This window comes from Amphimedon queenslandica, unplaced genomic scaffold (assembly GCF_000090795.2).
Source record: "Amphimedon queenslandica unplaced genomic scaffold, v1.1 AMPQUscaffold_13356, whole genome shotgun sequence".
Taxonomy (NCBI): Eukaryota; Metazoa; Porifera; class Demospongiae; order Haplosclerida; family Niphatidae; genus Amphimedon; species Amphimedon queenslandica.
The window spans coordinates 48347-60935 of record NW_003546408.1 but is presented as its reverse complement, the minus strand read 5'-3'; the positions used below and the strand labels follow the sequence as shown (position 1 = coordinate 60935).

The 12589-nt window shown below is 39.3% G+C and overlaps 4 protein-coding genes across 4 annotated transcripts; all 4 read left to right on the top strand.

Moving 5' to 3' along the window:
- Nucleotides 1–6: 6 nt before the first annotated feature.
- Nucleotides 7–2962, top strand: LOC100638555 (uncharacterized). Its single transcript, XM_019997713.1, has 4 exons — nucleotides 7–260; nucleotides 327–500; nucleotides 550–659; nucleotides 836–2962. The coding sequence occupies exons 1-4, from the start codon at nucleotides 7–9 to the stop codon at nucleotides 2809–2811; spliced, it is 2514 nt and encodes an 837-aa protein (XP_019853272.1). The 3' UTR covers nucleotides 2812–2962.
- Nucleotides 2963–3006: 44 nt separating this feature from the next.
- LOC109582780 (protein HAPLESS 2-B-like) lies at nucleotides 3007–7519 on the top strand. The gene is made up of 17 exons (XM_019997712.1): nucleotides 3007–3219; nucleotides 3345–3497; nucleotides 3559–3657; nucleotides 3719–3855; nucleotides 3901–4105; nucleotides 4180–4311; nucleotides 4411–4541; nucleotides 4618–4660; nucleotides 4739–4941; nucleotides 5486–5597; nucleotides 5757–5892; nucleotides 5984–6087; nucleotides 6151–6446; nucleotides 6548–6710; nucleotides 6779–6899; nucleotides 7161–7219; nucleotides 7338–7519. Exons 1-17 carry the CDS (start codon nucleotides 3019–3021, stop codon nucleotides 7380–7382), a joined length of 2340 nt encoding a protein of 779 aa, XP_019853271.1. The 5' UTR covers nucleotides 3007–3018; the 3' UTR covers nucleotides 7383–7519.
- Nucleotides 7520–8113: 594 nt separating this feature from the next.
- Nucleotides 8114–9543, top strand: LOC105313074 (extracellular protease-like). The gene is made up of 2 exons (XM_011406210.2): nucleotides 8114–8325; nucleotides 8382–9543. Exons 1-2 carry the CDS (start codon nucleotides 8268–8270, stop codon nucleotides 9401–9403), a joined length of 1080 nt encoding a protein of 359 aa, XP_011404512.2. The 5' UTR covers nucleotides 8114–8267; the 3' UTR covers nucleotides 9404–9543.
- A 1046-nt stretch (nucleotides 9544–10589) lies between these two features.
- On the top strand, nucleotides 10590–12237 carry LOC105311861 (uncharacterized). The gene is made up of 2 exons (XM_011406209.2): nucleotides 10590–10717; nucleotides 10774–12237. The coding sequence occupies exons 1-2, from the start codon at nucleotides 10660–10662 to the stop codon at nucleotides 12093–12095; spliced, it is 1380 nt and encodes a 459-aa protein (XP_011404511.1). The 5' UTR covers nucleotides 10590–10659; the 3' UTR covers nucleotides 12096–12237.
- The last annotated feature ends 352 nt before the right edge of the window (nucleotides 12238–12589 follow it).

Here is a 12589-nt window from a genome sequence, read left to right as displayed (position 1 = left end):
CGTAATATGTTTTATCAGCTCCTCCCACTAACTGCTCTGCAAAAAATGGCCAAGGCTGGTAACTTCAATTGTAGTCCATTGGCTGATCTTACGAATGCATCTTGTCCGGAGGATTATAATTTCTGTAGGGAGTTTGAGCATGTCCCTGCTGTCTACCTATCAATCAGTATTGTCTCTTTCTCTTGCTGTTGTCTGGTTTTTCTCACATATATTCTCATTAAGAGGCTGTGGGGCTACTCATCTAGAGTATTCTTATTAAGGTATGCACGTATTAGATCCATATATTATTTTCATTTTTACACCTCTCCTATCCCACACACACTCAGAACGTCTCTCGATTTTCTAATATCGATATGTCACATAATACTTTTTGGTGCAGAGGGAAACAAAAATGCTTGTTTAGCTTTTGGTTTGATATTTCAGTTCTCACTTATAGCGGCGAATCTTTGGTACGCTCTTTTGGCATATGATCTCATCAGAGCTATACGAAACCCTTTTGGGTAAGTAGTCTGTTTTTTCTAATTAATGAGCACTTGTATGTATATGTAGGCTAGGGTCACATCATGGTTGGAAGTCACATTTGTTCATTTGGTCAGTTTCTTTGTTAGGAGCAGTTATACTGGGACTATCAGCCATTGGAGAAATGAGAGTGGGACCAGGTTAGTCTCTCTCTCTCTCTCTCTCTCTCTCTCTCTCCCCCTCTCTCTCTCTCTCTTTCCCCCTCTCTCCCCCTCTCTCCTTCTCTCTCTCCCTCTCTCTCCCCCCCTCTCTCTCTCTCTTTCTCTTTCTCTTGTATCCATTTGTTATTATTATTATATTTCATTTCTTTTTAAAGGGGCATCAATGTTTTTCTTTTGTTGGATATCAGTTGATGAAACAGTCTCAAAGTTTGCTGTCACTTCACTATTCCTCTATTACCTTCCACATTTTATCCTCTGGATTTTTTCGCTAGTCGTCAATCTTGTAGCTCTTTGCATCCTCTTCGGTAAATTCCCCGCAAGCAGCGAAACGAGACGACATATAATAAAACAAAATACGCTCTATGTGTTATTCCTTGGTATTGAAACCATCTTAATCATACCGTTGTGGATCACACAATTAAGTATTAGCTCGTCTTCTCACTATAACCAAGATCGCATGTGTTTTGCCGACCATGGCAGCTTAATACTAGCTTTTATCTTCGCCGTCATACACAGTTCGAGGGGCGCCGTTGACCTTTTTGTTTGGTGGGTGACCTTTTCGATCGGCCCCAAAGACTTTAAGAACATTTTTTTGAGGTACAAGGCATGGCGCTATAGAAACCTTTATCTGCCCCAGGACAACCTCCATACTCCACTGGTTGGGTTGGAACAGAGCAGAATCAACACTATACTCCGTAAAGATGTCATATTCTGTATCAACTATGGGATCCTCGATGCAGTGAAACTCAATTCGGAGGAGGAGAACCAGCGGACCCACCTTGGATCCGTCCGTGATCCGTTCATGGCACACGTGATGGTAAAGTGGGACGAGGAGGTTCACGAGGAGGAGACCAAGAGCAAATACTCTGATCCGAAGTACCAGGAGGTTCACAAAAGACGGATTCCCTTCCGTCCCTCAAACACACTCAAGGATTTTGCCTTTATCGATATTGAGCCGACAGTTTTTGGCCTACTGCGTCATTCCTATGGAGTCAGCCCAGCCGAGTACCAGCAGTCATTCCATATTCGTGACGATCAGGACGTGGAGAGCAGTGGGATGCTAGAGAAATTCACCGAAGGGAAGAGTGGTAGTTTCTTTTACTTTACTCGCGATTACAAATACATTATTAAGACCGTGACGTCTGAAGAGGAGGCATTCCTTCAGAAGATTGCATTTCGTTATTATGATTACATGCATAATAATCCGGACAGTGTCATCGTGAGGCTCTATGGTCTTCACAAGGTCCGACTGGCTAGTGAACAACGGTACATTAGTGTCGTTGTTATGGAGAACTTATTCCACAACAATGAGAACCTTAAGATGAACGAACGCTACGACCTGAAGGGCTCTCGTATCGGGCGTAGGGTACTCAAGGGTAACGAGAAGAAGGAAGAACGTTTCAAGAAGACTCTGAAAGATCTCGATCTTCAGAAACCAATCGTGATAGGACCTGAAGCGAAGGCACAGCTACTGGAACAGCTCCAACGTGACATTGACTTCCTTTCTTCTCTCCATATCATGGACTACAGTATGCTACTCGGGATCCATCATCACTCAAAAGAGACCCGCCAAAGATTCCAGCACTCGCTACCAGTCGAATTTGCTGACGGCGACGACTTTACTCAAGTCACTTTTGGAGGAGGAGGAGGGGCAGAAGAGATACCTCTCATATCCTCACTTAGCTCTTCTCCAAAGAGTACACTGGAAAGAGGAGCAGCTCTAGCTAACAGAAGACCGACTCTTGATTCAGTCTACGACGACAATATTGAGGACTCCACTAATGAGGGACAGCGACCAAGGTCTCACCATGTACCATGGTATCGTCGAGACTATGGTGGCCTCCGCTCATTTAGTCCTAATCACCCGCTTAACGGTAACCTAGTGACGTCGCATGGGTCCATCGTGCTCCCTGATGAGGCTCCGTATGAAGTATTCAGCATAGAGGATCTACCCACCGACACGTATTATTTTGGTATTGTGGACATTCTCCAGGTTTATAATTTTGACAAGAAAATTGAGAATTTCACAAAAACAAGGATACTCTGCAAAGACGGCGAGGGTATCTCGGCCGTGGATGAGAAGAAATACGGGCAGAGATTCATGGACGCCATGGATCGTATTTTTATATAGAAATTAAAATAGTAATAATGAATAAAAACGATTTATTATGTGTGAGTGTGTGTCGATTTTTTGTGTGCTTTGAGTGTACTCTATTGATAATAGAAATTATTGAAACCTGTCTTTTGGATTGTTTGTCAACAGTCTTTTCCTCTCATGTAAACTTGGTAGAGAAAGCTCTCTATAATCGCGTCGCCTTGGCAACTCGCTATAATTGTTATGACGGCCATAGCTTTCTATTTCATTCTCTTCTCCAGTCTTTATCCTTTCCACAGCTACTGGTCTGTATCGGCCTCTCTGGTCTCCTCGAGCGAGATACAGTTCTGTCAAAGGCAGAGCGCTTCTTATGACCCGATATTATCCAACGGAGAAGCGTGCAGTAAAAAGTTTCTGGTTGCTCTAGCAGTTAGGAATGGACAGGTAAAGCATTATATCACGTCTTGTCTTGGAGCTCCCTGGTACCAGCTTGCTTGTCTTGTTTATGCTCCTGTAGCTTTAATTTGTGTGGATTTATAATACTTTAAATAATATTAAGTTTCATGCAGGGAGAGTCTGGCAGTATCTATGCTGATATAAAACATGTTAATAACAGAACCAGGTCTGGGAGCACATTGAAAAGAGAGCAGTTGAGGAAACCGATACGTATCACTGTAACCAAATCCGACGTACTCATCAGATACCCACTAAGATACATTGGTGTAAGGTTGATTTAAAAGAAACTATAATGATATTAATTTTTTTTAATGATTTATTCTCTAGAGTGTCAATAATCAGCCAGCTGAATATTATTTGTCCATAACTAATCATTTCCTTGGGATCGATTACTGTGGCAAAAAGCCTCGCTGCAGCAGCCATGGAGTAAGATGTGCAATGCACTACAAATCTACATGTACACATACTTGTGTTCATGTACATGCAGGGCTATTGCTGCTGGGCTACAAGAGACGAGAAGCTTTCAAGAGCCTGGGAATACAAGAGAGGAGTAGGAAGTAAAGTTGGTCACTATCATTCTCATAGATACTCACAAGCAATTTGCATCACTTATGACTCACTCAAGTAGGAATAATATCAATAATAATGAGAGACAGTTCATTTTTACAGTTACAATGTATTTGAAGTCCTCCAGCCATATATCACTTATACAATTAATGTAACAGTCCAAGAGTTGGACTACAAGAGAGAAATATTTGGAAGAGGAGGAGGGACAGAAGACGTATGGAGGACGATTGGGTATGCTGAGATAGGGCCCGACCGTATTGGGCAGAATACGAACCAGAATCAAGTTGGAAAATCGTCAGGAACCAATGCAAGTTTTTTTGTTGTTGTGTTGTTGTTGTTAATGTTGTTGTTGTTGTTTTATGTTGTTTTTTTCTATTATAGATCAAGGCAGTGTGGTTGGGCGATTTCAAATTGAATAGCTACATTGCAAATTTTAATAGTAAATATATCTTAACACCGGACTGGAGGGCAGCTAGTAATCCTCAGACTCTTAGAGAACACGCTCAAGTTCGAGTAAGAATTACATGTACATGTACTGTAAGTCTGTAACTCATTAGTGTTTTCCTGTACATGTACATGTACATGCATGAATTATAATTACTAATATTTTAGAATGGTGCTAGTGAATGGCTAGTTGTTGATAGACATTTGGTTGATATGAGTGGACGCACATGTAACAAGATTGGGACTAGAGCACCGGCATTCATAGCACAAACTAACAGATGCTTTCAAGAACAAAACTCGTTAGTTTAGAGAGAGAGAGAGAGAGAGGAGATACAAGGAGAGAAAAGTGCACTAATAATAAAAATTATTTTACAGCTGTTTTAAAGTGACTCCAAGTATTATTTATGCTGAAGCTAAAGTGAGTTATTGTCACTTTTATTTCTTTTTAAGTTAATTTCTATTCATCTGTCACTCTGGGCATTCTTTTATATATAAGGCATATAAGAACAGAGATGTCCCAACGCATTACTTTCCGCCATTCTACGGGGATTTTCTAGGTCCCTACTCATCAGATGAAGAGAGACTCAGTGACGACACTGGACTACGTGATTTCCAATTGGTCTATCGCTCAACTGACATTCATAAGAGCCTCATCACACTAACATTTACTGCTGAAGCTATTTCATTTGTTGAGAACAGGTAAAAGAAGACACTTGTTTGACTTCAGATATTGATTATGCATGTACATATGTGTATGTCATTTAAGTATACAATGTCAGGTATTGCAATATAGGGTTTTCCTCATGCAGATTCTTGTTAGTGGATTTTCAAGTTGGGCCAAAGACCCTGTTCAGGCAATAGGCGTAGGAATGATTCAAAAGTTGAGGGGGCTCAACATTAAAAAGGATGACTTAGCATGTGAACATTGGGGGAGCTAAGCCCCTTTCGCTGAAAAGTTGGGGGAGCTTCAGCCCCCCAGCCCCCCCATTCCTACGCCTATGTCAGGGTATTTTGACAAATTATCACAAGGAGAGAATTCTCCATTTTTTATGTTCTTTTGATACATTATACATGTCCTTAAGTTGTGTATCAACTTTGAGCTGATTCCAATCGAATTTGGATTTTTTATGAATTTTCAAAGTTAGCAGCTCCAAATGCTACTTGTCAGCTCATGAAGCTCATGCTGTTTACATGTTCATGCTTTGTGGGAAACCCTGGGTCAATAATAATGTGTTAATTTTAGGAGTACTGGCCGTATAGTTGAGGCTCTAGTCAATGATTTTGTTGCATTAATTGAGAGTGGAATATTAACTGTTGTGATACAAAACACTGGAGCAGTCACCGCTGATTATTCAGTTAGTGAGACATTATTATTAGTCCTTTAGGTGTTATTTTGTATGTACATGTACATGTACATGTACATACATGTACACCCATCATAGTTACTGTATAAGCATGTCAGTACATGTGAACTTAAACAGCTTATAAAATGTATTGTTAATTTTAACTGGTAGGTATCAATAAATCAATGTACTGATGGTATAATAAGAGTATCTGAGAGGATAAAGACTGTAGATCCAAGGCAGCAGGTCACTTTTGAATTTGAGTTGTCCTCTTCTCTCAACGTTGCCTTTAATCATTCCTGCATAAGTAAGTTGGTGGTATAATACTGTAAAATAATAATGTATTTTCATGATACATGTACATGTACAATGTATAATTATCATCATTATTTTCCTAGTTGAGTTAACGGATAAAGATGGAAGTCTTCTTGATGTGAGGGATATAAAGTTTCGTACTGATGAAGGCTGCATATACTGTCCTGCAGGAGTTTGTTCATGTGATGTAAGCTATTACACGTGTACATGTATTATTACATGTACATGTACACCCATTTATCCTCTTTAGTGTGAAATTGCTCCTACCAGCACTGAAACCGAATCAACTGATGATTGCTCAAATGAACAATACTTGAACCCATACTGGACTCCAGAGATTATTGTCATAGAGCCGTGCTATCACTGCTGGTTCACTGACCCCCTCACTCATCCAGTCTATGCTACCTTTATTGCTGTTGTCCTTCTCCTTTGTCTTGGTATGGGTAAGCTGCTGATTACCAATTGGCTCTGCAGGACTAAAGATGGCAGACCCATTGATGTTGTGGGAATCATGCTTGGAACTGCTAGCATAGAGCACACAAGGAGGTATGAGTGCATTATATTTGTGTTAGCTCAGTGCATTTATAGCTTTGTAATGCATTGGGCGATGAGTTAAACTCGTGTTAATAATGCGTTGTTATTTTCAGGAAGCAAAGGAGTGTCACTATACAGTTTTTATTGGGCGCTTGTTTCTTTGTGTACCTTCCACTCCTTCCGCTCATGATAATCTTCTGTAACTGGAGGAGGCGACTTATTGCAAAGAAGAGACTGAAAAAGAAAGCGGATAGAAAGAGGAAGCGTCTATTAAAAGTCAGTTCAAAAAGAAGAGGACTAAAAATATTGATATTACATGTACAATACTTGCACTTTATCTTTAGAGAAAGCAAGCAGCGTTAGAGGCTACTAAAGGTTTGATGGTCCTTGGAGAAAATGATAACATTACAATGACTGATGCTATGAAAGCAATGGAGAAACTAGGAAAAGGTCCAGCAAAACTTGGTAAAGATTGATTGCTAAGCACATAAGAGAGAGAGAATGGGTGAAATGTACATAAAGTGTGCAATGATCTAGGTACAAAGTGCATGTAGCTTAAATTACTTTCACAGTAGCACAACACATACACATGTACATTTATGTATTCAATTAAACTGCACAGTGTCTAGACTACTGCACAGTGTCTAGACTACTACACAGTTCTATTCATACCTGTACTTCTGACATAATTACATTTTGTGTTATTGCTTTTTTTATATTTCTCAGTTGTCTCATCATCAAGTGATTCTGAAAAGGAATACTTTGAATACTCTTCGTCCTCAGACGTAATGACTTTGATGCATTTGATATATCCATGCACATGCACATGTACATGCACATGCACATGTACATGTACATGTACAGGCTTAATGCATTAAATGTGTACTATGTGTTTATTCATAGGAAAGTAGTGAAGAATTCATAGTTTATGAAGAAGACAGAAAATGAAAATCACAGGATGCGCATGTAGAAATAATAATAATGAACATACATGTGACTAAAAATGTCTATGCAAGTCAGAATAATTTTATGTAAAGACTTAATTTCACATTTCATGGCAATGTCTTCAGTGACATGTAGATCTATACTGGTTGGATAGCATGCCTCAAAGTTAACATTATTTAATTGTGCTACATAACAAATTCACTTGCAGACTATAAAATTCTAATGCTATTATTCGCTTTTCTAAGGCATTCAGTCACCATCTTTAAGTTTGTGGCAGTATCAGTTTCAGTGTCTCCATAAGAAGCATGCAGTATATATAAGAAGAGTCCCATGCTGGCACTGCATTGCATTGAATTGCTGTGTCAACTATACAGTCATGAAAATCATTGTTTTCACTTCTTATGCCAGTGACACCAGGTGCATGAATGTGTACAATTAAATTAATGCTTTTACTGTATGTACATGTACATGTACATACATATAGTACTTACATGTACATGTGCATATACTGTATGTATTCAATTCAACTTCACAAAGTACAGTGTGTCTACACTAGTTCTTTGAACTACTATATACAGCTCTATTCAAAGCTCAGTCATCTCTATGGACCTACTTAAATTCATATTAACTTAAAAGTTTTTCATTGTACTTGTACATGTAGCTGTTTCACAGCTTCAAGTGCTAGAATTCATTGTTCATGAGTGTTGTCAGTAATAACTCTTCTATGCAGCTCTATTGATCATTCTCTATAGTTTTGAGTGTGCCAACAATTTTTATCTTCCAACTGTTCCTTCAGGAGCTTCAGTATAAAAGTCCTTTGCACTAAACTGCTGCATCTTCATTTTCTTTGTGATAATAATCATACTGAGAGACCATATAGCTACAGTGATGAAGATTATTGTTTTGTTTCTTATCCTTGGTGCCTATGCCATGGCAGTTCAATCAGGTACTGTATAAATGCATTTGAAGCTTTTACTAATTCTGTTTTACACGCATGCATAGGGCCACTCTCTCTTGATATGGCTTGTGACAGGGCTTTCTCTGCTGTACTTTGCACCTTTGAGTTCACCAACAATGGAAGAGAGGACTTGTATCTGCTAACATACAACACTCCTCTTGAAGGACCATACTCTCCATTTATAACTCTCTCTCTTAACGGTAAATCTCTTCAATATGAAGGTATTTTTGCTTCTCGCACTCCTCCTACAAGGGAAGGATTTGCTCTCATAAAGGCGAGACAGAGTGTTTCTGCATCTATTCAAATCACAGAAGTCTTCTCCATTCACAGGGATGGTCACTACACTGTGAGATATGCTCAACCATTGCAATATCTTTCAGCAAATGAGATGAGACAGCAGTATTACTTTGATGATGTTATAGAAGTCAGCCAGTCCATTCTTCCTTCTCAATCTGTCGACCTTTATTTGGATAAGACAAAGTCTCTAGATAAACCAACAAAACAAGATGAGCAAACAGCTGGGAAAGAAGTTATCACAATTAAAGCATGTCGTACCACTGTTTCTGTAGGATCTGATGCCTCAATTGTTGAAGCCCACAAGAAGCTATGCTCTCATGTTCATAAAGTTAAAGATGCTGTTGATAAAAAGAACAAGACACTGTACCAGGAATGGTTTGAGGCTAGGCCTACCCATGGGCCTGACCATGGACGTAAAAATAAAGTAAAAGATGTATTCCAAAAGGTCGATACTGGAATTCACACTAAATCAGTTAAGTATGTCATCAATGGTGTTTATTGTCAACCCAACTGGGGAGCTTATACCTATAAAGGTAGTACCACCACTTACATTTGTCCTGGTCTCTCCAATTTTCCCACCCTGTGCAGTGATGATACAAAGTATAACAAGGAAGGAGTTCTACTTCACGAGTGGAGTCATGCTTTTGGCCATACTTCTGATCATGCCTATGGTCCAAGGGAAAGCAGGAAACTAGCAAAGAATTATCCTGATAAAGCAGTTGATAATGCTGATAATTACATGTATTATTACTGCCTCTCCATTCATTAGGATGTGCTGCACTGCAAGAGATTAGAAAATCCAGGAACATTAATTATTAGCTATATCATGCAACACTAGTGACTATAGGCTAGTTAAAATGCACATTTTCTCCTATTTTTCAAATAAACTTATATCTTCCTGGCAAAAAATAATACTATTGCATGCATACCTTGCTGTAGATATTGAGTTATGCATTGTGTGTATGAGCTCTTAAAAATTAATGGTAAAAATATGAAAGAGAATTATGTAATGTAGCATAAAGTACATGTGCATGTATAAGGCACCAATGTTCAAGGTCAAACTCAATAGCTGTTTAGTGCTAAATTATAGAAGACGAAAACAGTGTCCACCCACACATTCACATTAAAACGCACACCCACACACATTCATCCATGCTCATGTACATGTACACGTACATGTACATGTACACGTACATGTACATGTACAGGTTTAATGCATTAAATGTGCATCTTGTGTTTCATAGGAAAGTAGTGAAGAATTCATAGTTTTTGAAGAAGACAGAAAATGAAGTCACAGGATGCAAGCAGGAATGATAATAATGAACATGCACATGACTAAAGATGTCAGAATAATTGTAATTAAATTGATTTTTATGTAAAAACTTAATTTCACTGGTTGTAAATAGCACAGAAGTTATACCTGAGTTGTTATGCATGTACATTAAATTGTGCTACGTAATAGACCTTCATTATGCAGATCCATCATCCATGATTTTATCTGGAAATACGAATCAAATTGCTATGCTTTCATTTCTATCAGACTATATAAACTATACAGTGATGAAAAAATTACTGTTTTTTTTTCTTCTTTGATCTTGCCTATGCTGTGCCAGTCACATCAGGTGCACAATGAAATTAATGCCTTTTGCTACATGTACATGTGAAATACATGTATTCCATTCAATTTCACAATGTACCATGTCTAGAACACTTTAAACAAATTACTACAGCTCTATTCATAATTCAAGCATCTCTATGGACCTACTTAAATGTTTCATTCATACTAGTACATGTAGCTGTACATTCACACTAATTTATAGTGCTAGAAAATTTATTGTGTTGCCAGTAATAATTCAATAACTCTTCTATGCAGCCCTATTCATCATTCTCTATAGTTCTGAACGTGTCAACAATCTTTATCTTCCAACTGTTCCTTCAGGAGCTTCAGTATAAAAGTCCTTTGCACTAAACTGCTGCACCTTCATTTTTTGTGATGATAATTAAACTGATGGACCATATACAGTGATGAAGATTATTGTTTTGTTTCTTCTTCTTGTTGCCTATGCCATGGCAGTTCAATCAGGTACATTATAAATGCATTTGAAACTTTTACTAATTCTGTTTTACACGCATGCATAGGGCCACTCTCTCTTGATATGGCTTGTGACAGGGCTTTCTCTGCTGTACTTTGTACCTTTGAGTTCACCAACAATGGAAGAGAGGACTTGTATCTGCTAACATACAACACTCCTCTTGAAGGACCATACTCTCCATTTATAACTCTCTCTCTTAAGGGTAAACCTCTTCAATATGAAGGTGTCTTTGCTTCTCGCACTCCTCCTACAAGGGAAGGATTTGCTCTCATAAAGGCGAGACAGAGTGTTTCTGCATCTATTCAAATCACAGAAATCTTCTCCATTAATAGGGATGGTCACTACACTGTGAGATATGCTCAACCGTTACAATATCTTTCAGCAAATGAGATGAGACAGCAGTCTTACTTTGATGATGTTATAGAAGCCAGTCAATCCGTTCTTCCTACTCAATCTGTCAACCTTTATTTGGATAAGACAAGGTCTCTGGATAAACCAATGAAACAAGATGAACAAACAGCCAGGAAAGAAGTTATCACAATTACAGCATGTCGTACCACTGTCTCTGTAGGATCTGATGCCTCAATTGTTGAGGCCCACAAGAAGCTATGCTCTCATGTTCATAAAGTGGAAGATGCTGTTGACAAGAAGAACAAGACATTGTATAGGGAATGGTTTGAGGCTAGGCCTACCCATGGGCCTGACCATGGGCCTGACCATGGGCCTGATCATAAGCCTGACCATGGGCCTGACCATAAGCCTGACCATGGGCCAGACCATGGACCTGACCATGGGCCCGACCATGGCCCCGACCATGGGCCTGACCATGGACCTGACCATAAGCCCGACCATGGGCCCGACCATAAGCCCGACCATGGGCCCGACCATGGGCCTGACCATAAGCCTGACCATGGGCCTGACCATAAGCCCGATCATGGGCCCGACCATGAGCCCAACCATGGGCCTCACCATGGGCCTCACCATGGGCCTAACCATGGGCCTAACCATGGACGTAAAAATAAGGTAAAAGATGTATTCCGAAAGGTCAATACTGGAATTCGCACTAAATCGGTTAAGTATGTCATCAATGGTGTTAATTGTCAACCCAACTGGGGAGCCTATACCTATAAAGGTAGTACCACCACTTACATTTGTCCTGGTCTCTCCAATTTTCCCACCCTGTGCAGTGATGATACAAAGTATAACAAGGAAGGAGTTCTACTTCACGAGTGGAGTCATGCTTTTGGCCATACTTCTGATCATGCCTATGGTCCAAGGGAAAGCAGGAAACTAGCAAAGAATTATCCTGATAAAGCAGTTGATAATGCTGATAATTACATGTATTATTACTGCCTTTCCATTCATTAGGATGTGCTGCACTGCAAGAGATTAGAAAATTTAGGACATTAATTATTAGCTATATCATGCAACACTAGTGACTATAGGCTAGTTAAAATGCACATTTTCTCCTATTTTTCAAATAAACTTATATCTTCCTGGCAAAAAATAATTATACTATTGCATGCATACCTTGCTGTAGATATTGAGTTATGCATTGTGTGTGAGCTCTTAAAATGGCAAAAATATGAAAGGGAATTATGTAATGTAGCATAAAGTACATGTGCATGTATAAGGCACCAATGTTCAAGGTCAAACTCAATAGAAGACGAAAACAGTGTCCACCCACACATTCACATTAAAGCGTACACCCACGCACAATAAGTGGGTGTGGTGAGGTCACTGAGGTGTAGCCTCATTAACATGGAGGATGAGAGTGCTGTAGTGCTCCATTATTCTCAATTACTTGAAGATTCTCGCTCAGTTTCCTGTCAACTGGAAGCTCTCAGACGTCAACAATAGAC